Here is an 18,568-nt window from a genome sequence, read left to right as displayed (position 1 = left end):
GAATATATTGTGCAGCGGTCGTTACGGTGTGCATATCCGCCCGTGTTTTGGAGAAAAAACTAACACAATCGCTTGATAATAATTAATGTACATATTCTATTCTTTATTTTATTTTTTTCTGCTCTCTGCCGTTACATAATAAACCTGACGGAATTGTACTTTCAAAGCTGCTACTAAGCGCTAAGCGTGACCGTATACCTCCCTGCATCCGTCCCTCAGATACCCATTTTAAAAAGCTGGGTCTACGAGTGCAATGTGGACGAGGTGCCTTGCCCACGGACACAACACAGAGTGAGATCCAGGTCACAATTTGTTGGGTGTTTCCACCGGGATTTTAAACCGGGATTTTAAACCTCTCTCCGATTTTGTCTGCAGTAAAGTAGGTTCCTTCCAGAACAGGGCAAACGTCTGCCGCGACTTTGCACCGATCATTCCTAAACCCAGGTTCAAAGTTGAAGTGAGCGCAGGTTTATATTTCGAACCTTTCAATACCTATGTTTTGAGCTGACCATTATTCGTGATTTACACAAGTTTGTCATTCTATTGCTGTTTGTAAAATATCACACAACTGAAAACTTGCTATATGTATTCGATATAACTGGTTTCGAATCGCAACCGTTTGCTCTCTAGCTTGGCGGTTTTACCCACTAGGCTACGAAGGGTCGCTGTGAAGAATGAGATTGTTTGTCAGCATAAACCTTGTGTTCCTCACATGACGGGGACTTCGGTTAGGGCAAGACACAGGTAGAACGTGCATTACGTGTAGAAGGCAAGGTGGTGTCTACAAGCCGTATTCCAGTTGACACCGGCTGTTCCATCATTTGCGGGTTTTCCATCAAAGCTGTTCTGCTCAGTGCGTGTACACGAAACATTTGCACAAATTGAGACAAATATACGTTTGTGTTATTCATTCATGAAGTTCAGAAGTCGGACAAAACACTCCTCGGTTTGGGTACCAAATGAAAACCATTGGAACCAGGAACATCATTTCATTTTCATTTTCAAAATATCTTTTTCATAAATAATTCTGTGAAAAATATGAAAAGAAAATCTTTCAAATTCTTTCCGCAAAAAATAAGACTCATGCGCCAAACAAAATCAACATAATAACTAACATAAGTGTTCCCATTTGTGGCAGATATAAGGTTTGATATTGTGAGATAAGAGTTAATCATAAAAAATATCTTGAACCTTTTTCGCAAATCCATAAAATCGTTATGATAAAACGTTATCACCCAGATCATTGTTCTAAGTAGTTCTATGTAGTTCTATGTAGTTCTATGTTCCTTCCCATGATTCAGGTATGAAATACAAACGTATCTAAGATCCAAACATGCACATCTAGTATCAAAATAGACCTTCAGATCTTCAAAAGACATAAAACCGTCTTCATTAGAAAGGTCCTAAATTGTTAAAATTCCATTTTTGGCCAATTCCTAATGAAATGATTTGGGTTTTTGAAATTATCATCATGAAATAAAGTCCGGGCTTACAAATGATTTTAAAAATGAAAGTTGTTCAAGTCCTCAAAACTCAAATAGACGTAAGGTTTGCAACCTACCGGGATTTCACGAGACACTGGCTTGCTACGCCCGATAATACCGGTTCTAGGTGACGGACAGGCATATATATTATGTGGAAGTGCCAGTGCAGCATGGCAAAATGGGCAACACGTACAACACAAATGAAATATGCAGGCTTTAGTGAATTTGATTTAATTCTTTATGGACACTGAAGTTTTTGTATGTCTGGGATGCGAATGTACTGATACATCAAAGGTTAAAAATGTCAAGGTTCGTATAAAAATGTGGAATGTATATCCAGCGGACACTGGAATATAGTTTAATAGTGATTTTCATCTTCAGTATTTTTACATCTTTGTAGTTGTATTGTTGATAGCGTACCCACCGTGCCGTGTCCAAATATTATCTGTAAGCCAAGGGAAACATACTGAATTTCAGAAGAAGTTTTGACCGAATAGTAAATTACGTATTTAGTAGCGATTCAACTATTTTATACACTAAGATCCGCATTTGTTAAAACATATGTGAACGCCTGAGATGACTACAAGAAAACTGAAACAGAAAAGTGCGTCCTAGGACCTCTGGCCTCCGATTCTATATATAAGACAGTCTCGCTGTACGACAAACTATACTAAAACAGGTAGATACAACGCTAGGGCGATGTCAATCAGGTCAGTCACATTCTATCGACACATATACCACAGGACCTGTCCACCGTGGCTACATAGATGATCACAAACTGACATCTCCTCCACTGTTTGTGTATCCAGCGTCCTACTACGGCTGTGAAGAGATCTGGTTACACTGACTGAAGAGAGCTGACAGCTGTGGGGGTAACACTCAAGTCTAGACTTCATATCCATCATTTACCAAAACATATCATCCAGCAAAATGCGTGTTCAGTTTCCTAGTAGCGCACTGCTAAACTTCCGCAACTTCTGACCAAAAGCCAGAGTGCTGACGGCAAGAATAGTACGAGTAAAATCGTTATTGGTGATAACGTCTCATTCGTTCCCGGCGATGTCGTTGATGACGTGTCTCTCTGAAACATCGTAGTGCGGATGAAGCCGTTGTTTGTGATGACGTTAGAGTAATGACAGGATGATAGTTTGGGGACCCTTGCTCTCCCGGGATCCGTCTTGTTGATCGCGAACAGGCCACAGCCGACGTTGTAACCGTCTCTTCTTTCAACGCCGTCCATGAGGCTGTAAACGACGTAGCCACGGACGTCCACGTTGTCTAAGGTTATAGCTGAAAGGAGGAATCAGAATACTTGTTTTATATTCGAGCAGACTAATCTTGCAGCTTAAACCATACAACATTCTTTGGTGTTGATATCAGTGTGTCTGTCTCCACAGACATGACCACAGAAACACCCGTATAGATGAAAGTTAACTTTATTCATAAACACCTGATTCCATTACCGACAACCAGTCATACAATCACATGATTATTGCAATCGCTATTTTCTAGGACTGGCTAACACGATCGATAATCGGAAATATCGATAGGAAAAATTGAAGTCATCATCGATGTGAAAAGTGTGTTATCAGTAATAACCTACAATATCTTTGTGACAGAAACGAGTTATAATTTTCTAACACAACAAACACATTTAGCAGTTTATTCACACTCGCCTCCCAAAATGTACCACAAACAAGAGGTATGAGAACACCCTATTCTATAGTGTGGTATATAAACCTAAGCCTGTACATTTATTCTCTAAGGTAAATGCAACCTTCTGAGTGCTTAATGGGTGAGTGAGTGAGTTTAGTTTTACGCCAAACTCAGCAATATTCCAGCTATGTGACGGCGGTCTGTAAATAATCGAGTCTGGACCAGACAATCCAGTGATCAACAACATGAGCATCGACCTGCGCAATGGGGAACCGATGACATGTGTCAACCAAGTCAGCGAGCCTGACCATCCGATCGCCTCTTACGACAAGCATTGTAGCCTTTTATGGTAAGCATGGGCTGCTGAAGGCCTATTCTACCCCAGGTAGACCTTCACGGGTCCTGTGTTTGATGGGCATTTCAAACGGCATAACAGTAGTTGCAGTGAAGCAACCGATTCAATATTCGTTGAATTTGAGTGAAATGAAACATTTTGTTTTTAAAAAAAGCAGCGAAAAACAAGGGTACTGCAATACACCAGCACCACGGTTGATTCAAACGCTGAGACGCAACAGACTAGCGGAAACCGTTAAGCACTCCTGACGGTGCTGCTCGCCGTCGTCAGGCGTCTCCCTCTGCCACTCACAGACTGAGGGACAGGTTCCAGGCCACTGGCAGAATACAGGACGGGCCTGTACGCTCTGTAACACCCAGAAAAACATCAAGCGCAGGTGACCGACGTGTTGTGCTCTAAGCCCGTCGGAACCGATTCCCAACTGTCAATGTCCAGTTAGCACAAGCTGCATGGGAGGACGGTTATATGTACTAGGCTGTTGTGTTTGGGTGTTTGAATCAAACATGGTGTTGGTGTGTCTCACCACCCTTGTTTTTCGCTGTTTTTGACAATGTTTCATTACACTCAAACTCAGCCAATACTCAATTAGTGTATTCACTGTATGTTCTAACATGTCGTTTAAAGTGCCCATTAAGCACACACAAAGTTGATTATAGATCTACCTGAGAGTATAAATGACCTCATCACCAATAAGTTCGTATATGACCATCAAATTTTAGGTGTTCCCATATTCAAGACGCTGTTTTGTTTGTAGTCCATATAAAACATTTTACTATTCACACTTTTGCTCAAAGTTATTGATCGATAACTGATCAACATTTAGTAGACCATTATTAACTGCATGGTATATACCGACAGACAGACAGACAGACAGACAGACTGAATGAATGACAGACAGACAGACAGTCAGACAGACAGACTGCCAGGCAGACAGACTGCCAGACTGACAGACAGACAGACAGACAGACAGACAGACAGACTGACAGACAGACTGACAGACTGCCTTAATATTTTACCAGATGAAGTCTTTTGTACTAGGTGTTAAATGTAGGCTGGTAATTAAAAAGCGTTACAACCATATTCACATCGGCCTCTTTAAGAAATCTTATAATAGAAATACAGCAACAGTATCATTGACATGATACACTGCATATTTTATACTGACAGACTGAGTAGTCAGTTGTCAGTCCGTGATAATAGAGAAACCATCCGATGACGTCTACGCAAAACTGTTCAGTCTTTCATGACGATTTGTTCTCTTACCTTTCAGAACTTCGTTGGTGTGGTCCACGATGTATGACGCCCTGAGCTTGTCGTCGATGGTTCCCGGGTCGTCGGACACGCCGTTCCCAGTGACGTATATCGGAATGTTGCCATAACGTTCTTTTGCTCGTCTCAGGATGTGACGAAGTCCCGTGGGATAGACTCGCAGCCAGTCCAGGTTTGTCCTGTCCGTACAAGGGGAGGTTTGGAGGAGAGACGGATTATAAATATAGGTCAAGAAATACAGGCCAACACGTGCAACAAGGTCAAGATAATGTCTGAATCTGGACAAAGGTGTGTTTAGAAGGGAGGATTACAACAATATGTCAACAAACATAGGCCAACACGTGCAACAAGGCCAAGATACTGTGTGAATCAGGACAAGGAGAGGTTTGGAAGGGATTACAAATGTAGGTCCTCAACCTGTCCCGACCGTAATCAGCTACTAACAAAATATTTAAACCATTTAAATATTCTGTGACCATCCTGGTGACAACTATATCTTCATTCTCCCCTCTGAGTCAAACAACACGTGACCTGTTGATTCATGGTGATCCTACCTGGGCCAAGACGTGTCGGCGGACGTCGTGACGGAGATGTCGTCAGCGATGCTGGCTGCTGCGGTCGGGGGGTAGTTGTTGACCCTCTCCACCTGGTGAGCTGTGAAGTAGCTGATACCCAGGAAGTCTGCGGATCCTGGTGTACAGATGTGGATCACAACATTCAAGTACCATTGGTCAAACTTTATGTAACATGATCATGTACTGTATGACTGTGTGGTAGCCTGGTAGCTCATGTGTTTGAAGACCCAAGACGCGTGTTCGATTCTCTACATGGGTACACTGTGTGAAGCCCATTTCTAGTGTAATCCGCTGAGATATTGCTGCAACATTGCATAAAACTTTACTCACGATATACTGTACATCATCTCGGTCAAGCAACACTGGTCAAACGTTATGCACTGTCACCTCGGTCACATGTAAAGCAGTCATAAATGAATGTCTTCACTGTAAGATTGTTTAAGTAAGAATCGTTTTGCTGTGACGTGTGAAAGCTCATGAGTTCCGGTCAACATCTGTTTATTACAGTTCATCATGTACAATCTGGACTTCAGGTCCGCTCGAAATTAAGCCCACAGGCTTCAAACTGTATAATCTTCCGCTGTAAAGCCCATAGGTATAATTCATAGGTATAATTCAAGATCGAAATTATATTGTTTAGAGTCACGTCGTTTGCAAAACTACAAGGCAAACGTCGGCATATAAGACGGTTGTAGTTCAGTTTACACAGAGACAATGCTTTGGTGTCTCAAGAGAGGTCAGGTGCACTATACTTAAATAGACAATCTCAATCCATATGACACGTTGTCTCAATAAAATATCAAAGTTCAAAGTTTCTATTTCATTTTGTTTTAGAATCATGCTCTTCAGCTGCATTGGTTTCCCGGATTTAAGCCCTGGGTTTCATCATGTTTTTTATTATTATTTGCTCACGAGGTGGGTCATTTTCCGCTACTAAACCCCGGGCTTAAAAACGGGAAATCTCGGTAGGCTGATCTATAACTCGTGTTAGCTGCTGATCGAAAGGTTACACAGTCTTCATTATCGGAAAACATTTTAAATATATATTTGAAAAGAAATAACTCACTCTTCAGAAGCAAGCCAATTTGAAGTACACTCTAATGTGATCAGTTGTCTAGATACTTTTAGCTGGGACATTTATAATTGTGTTGTAACGAACCTTTTACCATTTTCTGCTCTTCCCTTGTTAGAACAGGCAGCCTCGATGACATGTTACGGTATTCGCTCCTCAAACGGACTTCCTGTCTCATTACAGCCGGGTAATTTCCATCTAAAAATACTGGATCAGCCAACCAATCAGATTGGTAAGCAAACGACAGGGCTTGCCCGAACCAGTCTCCAGGGTCACGTGACGTCTTCGGCATGAACCACGCGGAGCGAACTGCCAATCCGACCTTGCCTACAAAGGCAAACAACAATACATTCAATAACTAACATTTATTCTGTACTGGTCTGCTGTTGTGTACACGGAAATTAGCATAGGTGAAAGAAGAGTGCAAAACATTACAACAAAATACTTGAGTGTCCTGAAAGGAAGTATCTCACATGTTCAAACACGTGTTAACACTTGTTGCAATTAAACAGTATCACTGGTATCACTCACCTCCCTAGTGTTGTCTGAACTCACGCTGGTATCACTCACCTCCCTGGAAATGTCTAAACTCATGCTGGTATCACTCACCTCCCTGGGACTGTCTGAACTCACGCTGGTATCACTTACCTCCCTGGGCATGTCTAAATTCACACTGGTATCACTCACCTTCCTGGGACTGTCTAAACTCACGCTGGTATCAATCACCACCCTGGGACTGCCTAAACTCACGATGGTATCAATCACCACCCTGGAAATGTCTACATTCACACTGGCATCACTTACCTCCTTGGGAATGTCTAAACTCATGCTGGCATCACCCTCCTCCCTGGGCATGTCTGAACTCACGTTGGTATCACTCACCTCCCTGGGCATGTCTGAACTCACGCTGGTATAGTCGGTACACAGAAGCGTGAGCCTTCAGCATGTTGTGTGCAGCCGCATAACCTTGACCTTCAATACCAGGGGCGTGGCTACCCTGCTCGTATCCTTGCAACGCTACTTCGTTCGGATCATTCAGAGGAATCCACATTTTCACCTGTTGGGTAGACAGACACTCATCACAGATTACTGGCATGAACACTATTATCATTAATAGTATTATCATCATTATCCGACTGACCTTTCTGCCGAACTCTCTAAAACATATCCGTGAGTAGTTCTCAAAGGCTTCTACAATATCTGCGTTAATCCAGCCGTTGGTGTAGACAGCAGGGACGTCCCAGTGATGTAGGGTGACAATAGGCTGGATGCCCGCCTCCGTGATGGCCTTCAGCAACTTGTGGTAGAACTTGATGCCGTCACGGTTTATGTTCCCAGAGTCTCCTTGCGGCAGGATCCGAGGCCAGGACAGAGACAGGTAATACACAGTGACCTGCAGACACACACCGCGGCGTTAACATCAGATACACTGCTCATATCAATTTGTGACATATCAATTTGTCTCACGTTCCGCTACAAATCTACGTAAAGTCGCGTTTACCATTACTTCCGTTTTAGGTACAAGCAAAAAATATCCCAGTCTAATAACCAATGTATATATGCCATTCTGTTCAGGTGAGCTAGACGTCTCTGACACAATGCTGTTGGTCGTTACGCAGATGATCTGGCTAGCTATTCTCGAGGCCCTACTTAATGCATTGGCTACGACCGAACTTAAGAATTCTTAGGGCTTACCCCGACATCTTTCAGAGCCTGCACATCTGCCAAGTAGTGTTGGTAGGACATGGGGCCGTCTTCAGCTGAGATGAATCCGTTCCATAGACTGTCGCCTGTACATTCATGGTTACCTTAGCACAAGGACCTCTCATTTATTTACACTAGTCATACCTGTAGGACAGTTTACACTGAGGCTTGGGTAAGTGAGAATGTTTTAGGCCGATTCTAGCAGTATTCCAGCAATATGACGGCGGGAAAACACTTGAACCCATGTGGGGAATCAAACTTGGGTCCTCGGCGTTTCGAGCGGGCGCTTTAACCTTTAGTCTATCCCACCGTCCCTTTGGGAAAATAAAATTTGATTAAGGAATTCAAAACGTCATCGATCAGCCTGCACCAAGCATGGGTGTGGACGTTCTTCGCCCTGCAATTAAACTAGCTTTGTATTTTGCCAAAGTTGTAAAAAACAGGGATCAGTGTCACTTCCGGTCTACCCTACAATTGTTCGCAGGGGCGTCACACCCATTCAGTTCTCGGTACCTCGCACACTCTCTCATATGACTGTAGAATCAAAGAGAACATCACCATGTAAACTTCCGTCTCCCTCCGCTTGCAGAATGGAACTGGAAACGCCCCACGCAAAGTCTTGTGGGAAATGTCCGTACAGGAAGTCGTGTTCATACGGGAGAGGTTGTCTGTTGGGGTCAGTGAGCGCACTTTTCTTGAACCCGTTGTCTTGTATCACCTGCGAGTAGAAGATATAGCGCAACTTCACCTTTACCTAGAGAGTTGTCAGACATACAGCTACTTCACCATTACCAAGAGGGTTGTCAGACGCATCGCTACTTCACCATTACATAGAAGGTTGTCAGACATGCAGCTACTTCACCATTACCAAGAGGGTTGTCAGACGCATCGCTACTTCACCATTACCTAGAGAGTTGTCAGACATACAGCTACTTCACCATTACCAAGAGGGTTGTCAGACGCATCGCTACTTCACCATTACCTAGAGGGTTGTCAGACATGCAGCTACTTCACCATTACCAAGAGGGTTGTCAGACGCATCGCTACTTCACCATTACCAAGAGGGTTGTCAGACGCATCGCTACTTCACCATTACCTAGAGGGTTGTCAGACATGCAGCTACTTCACTTTTAGCTAGAGGGTTGTCAGACATAACGCTACTTCACTCTTACGCTACCACGGTTGCGAATGTTTAACTGCAAGGTACAGATTGTATTTTCTTTTCATATTCTGTTCTATTCAGGACTTGAGCACAGAGTCAGACGCCAGCACACCAATCAACAATCAATAATTGTGTTAATCAAGTTAGTGAGCCTGACCACCTGATATTTTAACGTCAAGCATAATGTTGGTGAAGACCATTTCTCATCCGGATCTTCAGGTGTCTGATTATTACTAACACGGGTTTGCTCGATGACGTCATTGCATTCGTCAGCAATGGGTGATGATGCCAAGTGTAAACTTACATGTCTGTAGAACGCTGCCGACTCCTTGGGTATGCGTGTGAGGCTGTGGGCGTCAAAGTCGACGTAGTGAAGTCCAAATCTCTCTGTGTATCCCCACAGCCACTCAAAGTTGTCCATGAGACACCAAGCCGTGTAGCTACGGACGTCCACCTTATCCAGGTGAATTGCTGCAACATGTCATGTCAGAGTACAATCTACTGCGTTGGCAAATAATGCTGAGTCATTCACCAGTTGTGACCAACAATGTTCAAGAGTTTATCTTCCAGAGTTTTATGACTGGTAAATGTTCCCATGATGTAAAATGGTATTCTGTGCTGAAGGTTTGAAGAGCTACTGGCGGTGGTATCTGCCTCAAGGGGACCTATATAGAGGGGGAGAAGAACCTTCTCGAAAAGCCGCTGAACGTATGTCTCGGGTCGTTACGTAACCAATGTAGCCAATATGATGGCTGCGTAGCATTTAAGATTGAGGTCGGGTTATTTTCAACAGCTGATTAAGTTCGTTGAGTGTTGTAACAACTGAAATCCAACATGTAGAGGATAGGTTAACTATTTTGTCACTTCAGTTTAAGTCAAATAGTTGGTATTAGTGTCCGTATTAGGACAGTAGATTTGTAGTAAAGTTTTAAGTCGGTATGTTAAAGCTCACAGGCTTCTATTCTCGATTCACTGCGAAGATAGACTAAACCTTCTTTCACACATTCGTTCAATTCTTAGAAGGAAAACATACCTTTAGTTAAAAAGTATTAGCATGTAATAGTGACAGTTTTATGACTTAAGAAATTGTTAGGGTGTGTTTGAGGTGTGTGAAAAATATGACATTTCGCCGATCAGTTCTGATCCGCCATTGAAATGCTACACGCCATTGTTTGAGTGTTTCTAGTTATTTCTTCAAAAACATCTTTCACATACACCTTTAATTCATATGAGGGGAATATGCTATCAGGTGAAATGTGTTTGCAAGTAATAGTGATAGTTTCAAAATCAAATACAAAATGTTAGGATGAATTTGAGGTGTGTGAAAAATATGACACATTGCCGATCTGATCTGTTTCGCCATTCATGCTTGAGGGTTATAGTTCCATAACTTCTTTCTTTCTTGTGGATCTTATTATTTGACAAAACTGGAAAGGTGTTTTAGAACGCTTTGTGACAGTTTTACACTTTATTTTTTAGCGCAGTGTGACAGTGTCAGTTAACATATTGTTGATATCCATTCCATTCCCCACAAGATATCTAAATTATTCATAATTAATAATTAATAATGTAAACAAAATGTTTCAAAGTAGATTTTTAAAGGACAGCTGATGTTAACACGTGTTCTCGCGATACTTTTGCGTTCTTGAACATGTTTTGGGAGGGAAGGCCGCGGTGAATCATGTATTCTTTCATTCATTCACATATGTACGTCTTTCTTTTATTCTTTTTCTTTATTTCTTTCATTCATTCACATAATTCTTGCTCTTAATTCTTGCTATAATTCATTCATTCATTGTAAAATTCCGACTGATACAATAAACTGACTGAAATTCTGTTAAACACAGCTGAAGGAGCGCTGGGAACAAGCCAAGTCACAGTGTGCGTTGGAGCATGACGAGGAGCACGTTAATTAGTACATATGGTAAAAGCAAGTGAGTATCCCTGCTGCCACCAACGGAGAGATATTTCCCTTTGACAGTGGAATACCAGATCTGTCTCATTGGTAGTAATCATATTCATGAGCCTAACTTTCGATGTACTTTTCAGCACCTCGTTGATGTAGTATCTGAAGACATGTACACCATGTTGGTCGTGATAAAGACACACATACCTTTCATCACCTCGTTGATGTAGTATCTGAAGAAATGTACACCATCTTGGTCGTGATAAAGACACACATACCTATCATTACCTCGTCAGTCGTGATAAAGAAATACGTACCTTTCATCACCTCGTTGATGTAGTATCTGAAGAAATGTACACCGTGTTGGTCGTGATAAAGACATACATACCTATCATCACCTCGTTGATGTAGTATCTGAAGAAATGTACACCATCTTGGTCGTGATAAAGACACACATACCTATCATCACCTCGTTGATGTAGTATCTCAAGAAATGTACACCATCTTGGTCGTGATAAAGACACACATACCTATCATTACCTCGTCAGTCGTGATAAAGAAATACGTACCTTTCATCACCTCGTTGATGTAGTATCTGAAGAAATGTACACCGTGTTGGTCGTGATAAAGACACACATACCTATCATCACCTCGTTGATGTAGTATCTGAAGAAATGTACACCATCTTGGTCGTGATAAAGACACACATACCTATCATTACCTCGTCAGTCGTGATAAAGACACATGTACCTATCATCACCTCGTTGATGTAGTATCTGAAAAAAATGTACACCATCTTGGTCGTGATAAAGACACACATACCTATCATTACCTCGTCAGTCGTCATAAAGAAACACATACCTTTCATCACCTCGTTGATGTAGTATCTGAAGAAATGTACACCGTATTGGTCGTGATAAAGACGCACATGCCTTTCATCACCTCGTTGATGTAGTATCTGAAGAAATGTACACCGTGTTGGTCGTGATAAAGACACACATACCCATCATCACCTCGTCAGTCGTGATAAAGACACACATACCTTTCATCACTTCGTTGATGTAGTATCTGGAGAAATGTACTCCGTGTTGGTCGTGATAAAGACACACATACCTATCATCACCTCGTCTATGTACTACCTGAAGAAATGTACATCGTTTTGGTCGTGATATAGAGACACGTACTTTTCATCACCTCGTTGATGTAGTATCTGGAGAAATGTACACCATCTTGGTCGTGATAAAGACACACATACCTATCATTACCTCGTCAGTCGTCATAAAGAAACACATACCTTTCATCACCTCGTTGATGTAGTATCTGAAGAAATGTACACCGTGTTGGTCGTGATAAAGACGCACATGCCTTTCATCACCTCGTTGATGTAGTATCTGAAGAAATGTACACCATCTTGGTCGTGATAAAGACACACATACCTATCATTACCTCGTCAGTCGTGATAAAGAAATACGTACCTTTCATCACCTCGTTGATGTAGTATCTGAAGACATGTACACCATGTTGGTCGTGATAAAGACACACATACCTTTCATCACCTCGTTGATGTAGTATCTGAAGAAATGTACACCATCTTGGTCGTGATAAAGACACACATACCTATCATTACCTCGTCAGTCGTGATAAAGAAATACGTACCTTTCATCACCTCGTTGATGTAGTATCTGAAGAAATGTACACCGTGTTGGTCGTGATAAAGACATACATACCTATCATCACCTCGTTGATGTAGTATCTGAAGAAATGTACACCATCTTGGTCGTGATAAAGACACACATACCTATCATCACCTCGTTGATGTAGTATCTCAAGAAATGTACACCATCTTGGTCGTGATAAAGACACACATACCTATCATTACCTCGTCAGTCGTGATAAAGAAATACGTACCTTTCATCACCTCGTTGATGTAGTATCTGAAGAAATGTACACCGTGTTGGTCGTGATAAAGACACACATACCTATCATCGCCTCGTTCATGTAGTATCTGAAGAAATGTACACCATCTTGGTCGTGATAAAGACACACATACCTATCATTACCTCGTCAGTCGTGATAAAGACACACATACCTTTCATCACCTCGTTGATGTAGTATCTGAAGAAATGTACACCGTGTTGGTCGTGATAAAGACGCACATGCCTTTCATCACCTCGTTGATGTAGTATCTGAAGAAATGTACACCGTGTTGGTCGTGATAAAGACACACATACCCATCATCACCTCGTCAGTCGTGATAAAGACACACATACCTTTCATCACTTCGTTGATGTAGTATCTGGAGAAATGTACTCCGTGTTGGTCGTGATAAAGACACACATACCTATCATCACCTCGTCTATGTACTACCTGAAGAAATGTACATCGTTTTGGTCGTGATATAGAGACACGTACTTTTCATCACCTCGTTGATGTAGTATCTGGAGAAATGTACACCATCTTGGTCGTGATGAAGACACACATACCTTTCATCACCTCCTTGATGTAGTATCTGAAGAAGTGTACACCATCTTGGTCGTCATGAAGACACACATACCTATCATCACCTCATTGATGTAGTATCTGAAGAAATGTACACCATCTTGGTCGTGATGAAGAAACACATACCGTTCATCACCTCGTTGATGTAGTATCTGAAGAAATGTACATCATTTTGGTCGTGATAAAGACACACATACCTTTCATCACCTCCTTGATGTACTATCTGGAGAAATGTACTCCGTGTTGGTCGTGATGAAGACGCACATGCCTTTCATCACCTCGTTGATGTAGTATCTGAAGAAATGTACTCCGTGTTGGTCGTGATATAGAGACACGTACCGTTCATCACCTCGTTGATGTAGTATCTGAAGAAATGTACTCCGTGTTGGTCGTGATATAGAGACACATACCTTTCATCACCTCGTTGATGTAGTATCTGAAGAAATGTACTCCGTGTTGGTCGTGATATAGAGACACGTACCTTTCATCACCTCGTTGATGTAGTATCTGGAGAAATGTACACCGTGTTGGTCGTGATAAAGACGCACATGCCTTTCATCACCTCATCTATATACTACCTGAAGAAATGTACATTGTGTTGGTCGTGACATAGAGACACGTACCTTTCATCACCTCGTTGATGTAGTATCTGGAGAAATGTACACCATCTTGGTCGTGATAAAGACACACATACCTATCATCACCTCGTTGATGTAGTGTCTGAAGAAGTGTACACCATCTTGGTCGTGATGAAGACACACATACCTTTCATCACCTCGTTGTAGTATCTGAAGAAATGTACACCGTGTTGGTCGTGATAAAGACACACATACCTATCATCACCTCGTTGATGTAGTATCTGAAGAAATGTACACCATCTTGGTCGTGATAAAGACACACATACCTATCATCACCTCGTTGATGTAGTGTATGAAGAAGTGTACACCATTTTGGTCGTGATGAAGACACACATATCTTTCATCACCTCGTTGATGTAGTGTCTGAAGAAATGTACACCGTGTTGGTCGTGATAAAGACACACATACCTATCATCACCTCGTTCATGTAGTATCTGAAGAAATGTACACCATCTTGGTCGTGATAAAGACACACATACATATCATCACCTCGTTGATGTAGTATCTCAAGAAATGTACACCATCTTGGTCGTGATAAAGACACACATACCCATCATCACCTCGTCAGTCGTGATAGAGACACACATACCTTTCATCACTTCGTTGATGTAGTATCTGGAGAAATGTACTCCGTGTTGGTCGTGATAAAGACACACATACCTATCATCACCTCGTCTATGTACTACCTGAAGAAATGTACATCGTTTTGGTCGTGATATAGAGACACGTACTTTTCATCACCTCGTTGATGTAGTATCTGGAGAAATGTACACCATCTTGGTCGTGATGAAGACACACATACCTTTCATCACCTCCTTGATGTAGTATCTGAAGAAGTGTACACCATCTTGGTCGTCATGAAGACACACATACCTATCATCACCTCATTGATGTAGTATCTGAAGAAATGTACACCATCTTGGTCGTGATGAAGAAACACATACCGTTCATCACCTCGTTGATGTAGTATCTGAAGAAATGTACATCATTTTGGTCGTGATAAAGACACACATACCTTTCATCACCTCCTTGATGTACTATCTGGAGAAATGTACTCCGTGTTGGTCGTGATGAAGACGCACATGCCTTTCATCACCTCGTTGATGTAGTATCTGAAGAAATGTACTCCGTGTTGGTCGTGATATAGAGACACGTACCGTTCATCACCTCGTTGATGTAGTATCTGAAGAAATGTACTCCGTGTTGGTCGTGATATAGAGACACATACCTTTCATCACCTCGTTGATGTAGTATCTGAAGAAATGTACTCCGTGTTGGTCGTGATATAGAGACACGTACCTTTCATCACCTCGTTGATGTAGTATCTGGAGAAATGTACACCGTGTTGGTCGTGATAAAGACGCACATGCCTTTCATCACCTCATCTATATACTACCTGAAGAAATGTACATTGTGTTGGTCGTGACATAGAGACACGTACCTTTCATCACCTCGTTGATGTAGTATCTGGAGAAATGTACACCATCTTGGTCGTGATAAAGACACACATACCTATCATCACCTCGTTGATGTAGTGTCTGAAGAAGTGTACACCATCTTGGTCGTGATAAAGACACACATACCTTTCATCACCTCGTTGTAGTATCTGAAGAAATGTACACCGTGTTGGTCGTGATAAAGACACACATACCTATCATCACCTCGTTGATGTAGTATCTGAAGAAATGTACACCATCTTGGTCGTGATAAAGACACACATACCTATCATCACCTCGTTGATGTAGTGTATGAAGAAGTGTACACCATTTTGGTCGTGATGAAGACACACATATCTTTCATCACCTCGTTGATGTAGTATCTGAAGAAATGTACACCGTGTTGGTCGTGATAAAGACACACATACCTATCATCACCTCGTTCATGTAGTATCTGAAGAAATGTACACCATCTTGGTCGTGATAAAGACACACATACATATCATCACCTCGTTGATGTAGTATCTCAAGAAATGTACACCATCTTGGTCGTGATAAAGACACACATACCTATCATTACCTCGTCAGTCGTGATAAAGACACACATACCTATCATCACCTCGTCGATGTAGTATCTGAAGAAATGTACTCCGTGTTGGTCGTGATAAAGACACACATACCTATCATCACCTCGTTGATGTAGTATCTGAAGAAATGTACATCATCGTGGCCGTGATGAAGACACACATACCTTTCATCACCTCGTTGATGTAGTATCTGAAGAAAAGTACATCATCTTGGTCGTGATAAAGACACACATACCTTTCATCACCTCGTTGATGTAGTATCTGAAGAAATGTAAACCGTGTTGGTCGTGATATAGAGACACGAACCTTTCATCACCTCGTTGATGTAGTATCTGGAGAAATGTACACCGTGTTGGTCGTGATAAAGACACACATACCTTTCATCCCCTCTTCTATGTAGTATCTGGAGAAATGTACATTGTGTTGGTTGTGATAAAGACACACATACCCATCATCACCTCGTCAGTCGTGATAAAGAAACACGTACCTTTCATCACCTCGTTGATGTTGTATCTGAAGAAATGTACTCCGTGTTGGTCGTGATAAAGACGCACATGCCTTTCATCACCTAGTCTCTGTACTACCTGAAGAAATGTACATTGTGTTGGTCGTGATAAAGAGACACATACATATCATCACCTCGTTGATGTAGTATCTGGAGAAATGTACTCCGTGTTGGTCGTGATAAAGACACACATACCTATCATCACCTCGTTGATGTAGTATCTGAAGAAATGTACTCGGTGTTGGTCGTGATAAAGACACACATACCTATCATCACCTCGTTGATGTAGTATCTGGAGAAATGTATACCATCTTGGTCGTGATAAAGAAACACATACCTATCATCACCTCGTTGATGTAGTATCTGGAGAAATGTACTCCGTGTTGGTCGTGATGAAGAAACACGTACCTTTCATCACCTCGTTGATGTAGTATCTGAAGAAATGTACACCGTGTTGGTCGTGATAAAGACACACATACCTTTCATCACTTCGTTGATGTAGTATCTGGAGAAATGTACTCCGTGTTGGTCGTGATAAAGACACACATACCTATCATCACCTCGTCTATGTACTACCTGAAGAAATGTACATCGTTTTGGTCGTGATATAGACACACGTACTTTTCATCACCTCGTTGATGTACTATCTGGAGAAATGTACACCATCTTGGTCGTGATAAAGACACACATACCTTTCATCACCTCGTTGATGTAGTATCTGAAGAAATGTACTCCGTGTTGGTCGTGATATAGAGACACGAACCGTTCATCACCTCGTTGATGTAGTATCTGAAGAAATGTACTCCGTTTTGGTCGTGATATAGAGACACATACCTTTCATCACCTCGTTGATGTAGTATCTGAAGAAATGTACTCCGTGTTGGTCGTGATATAGAGACACGTACCTTTCATCACCTCGTTGATGTAGTATCTGGAGAAATGTACACCGTGTTGGTCGTGATAAAGACGCACATGCCTTTCATCACCTCATCTATATACTACCTGAAGAAATGTACATTGTGTTGGTCGTGACATAGAGACACGTACCTTTCATCACCTCGTTGATGTAGTATCGGGAGAAATGTACACCATCTTGGTCGTGATAAAGACACACATACCTATCATCACCTCGTTGATGTAGTGTCTGAAGAAGTGTACACCATCTTGGTCGTGATGAAGACACACATACCCTTCATCACCTCGTTGTAGTATCTGAAGAAATGTACACCGTGTTGGTCGTGATAAAGACACACATACCTGTCATCACCTCGTTGATGTAGTATCTGAAGAAATGTACACCATCTTGGTCGTGATAAAGACACACATACCTATCATCACCTCGTTGATGTAGTGTCTGAAGAAGTGTACACCATTTTGGTCGTGATGAAGACACACATATCTTTCATCACCTCGTTGATGTAGTATCTGAAGAAATGTACACCGTCTTGGTCGTGATAAAGACACACATACCTATCATCACCTCGTTCATGTAGTATCTGAAGAAATGTACACCATCTTGGTCGTGATAAAGACACACATACATATCATCACCTCGTTGATGTAGTATCTCAAGAAATGTACACCATCTTGGTCGTGATAAAGACACACATACCTATCATTACCTCGTCAGTCGTGATAAAGACACACATACCTATCATCACCTCGTCGATGTAGTATCTGAAGAAATGTACTCCGTGTTGGTCGTGATAAAGACACACAT

The 18,568-nt window shown here is 41.8% G+C and overlaps 1 protein-coding gene across 1 annotated transcript in view; it reads right to left on the bottom strand.

The window, feature by feature from the left end:
• The window catches only part of LOC137277882 (lactase/phlorizin hydrolase-like), a 70,477-nt gene that overhangs the window by 30,316 nt on the left and 21,593 nt on the right, over positions 1-18,568 (bottom strand). Inside the window, exons 10-18 of the mRNA XM_067809864.1 lie at positions 9,582-9,748; positions 8,674-8,833; positions 8,107-8,219; positions 7,553-7,804; positions 7,294-7,468; positions 6,499-6,738; positions 5,319-5,454; positions 4,759-4,943; positions 2,443-2,774 (exon numbers count right to left, since the gene is read on the bottom strand). Coding sequence (XP_067665965.1) covers positions 2,443-2,774; positions 4,759-4,943; positions 5,319-5,454; positions 6,499-6,738; positions 7,294-7,468; positions 7,553-7,804; positions 8,107-8,219; positions 8,674-8,833; positions 9,582-9,748 — 1,760 coding nt within the window. The remainder of the gene's footprint in view (positions 1-2,442; positions 2,775-4,758; positions 4,944-5,318; positions 5,455-6,498; positions 6,739-7,293; positions 7,469-7,552; positions 7,805-8,106; positions 8,220-8,673; positions 8,834-9,581; positions 9,749-18,568) is intronic.

Source organism: Haliotis asinina, chromosome 1 (genome assembly GCF_037392515.1).
Source record: "Haliotis asinina isolate JCU_RB_2024 chromosome 1, JCU_Hal_asi_v2, whole genome shotgun sequence".
NCBI classification, from domain to species: domain Eukaryota; kingdom Metazoa; phylum Mollusca; class Gastropoda; order Lepetellida; family Haliotidae; genus Haliotis; species Haliotis asinina.
This window is presented reverse-complemented; position numbering and strand designations above follow the sequence as displayed.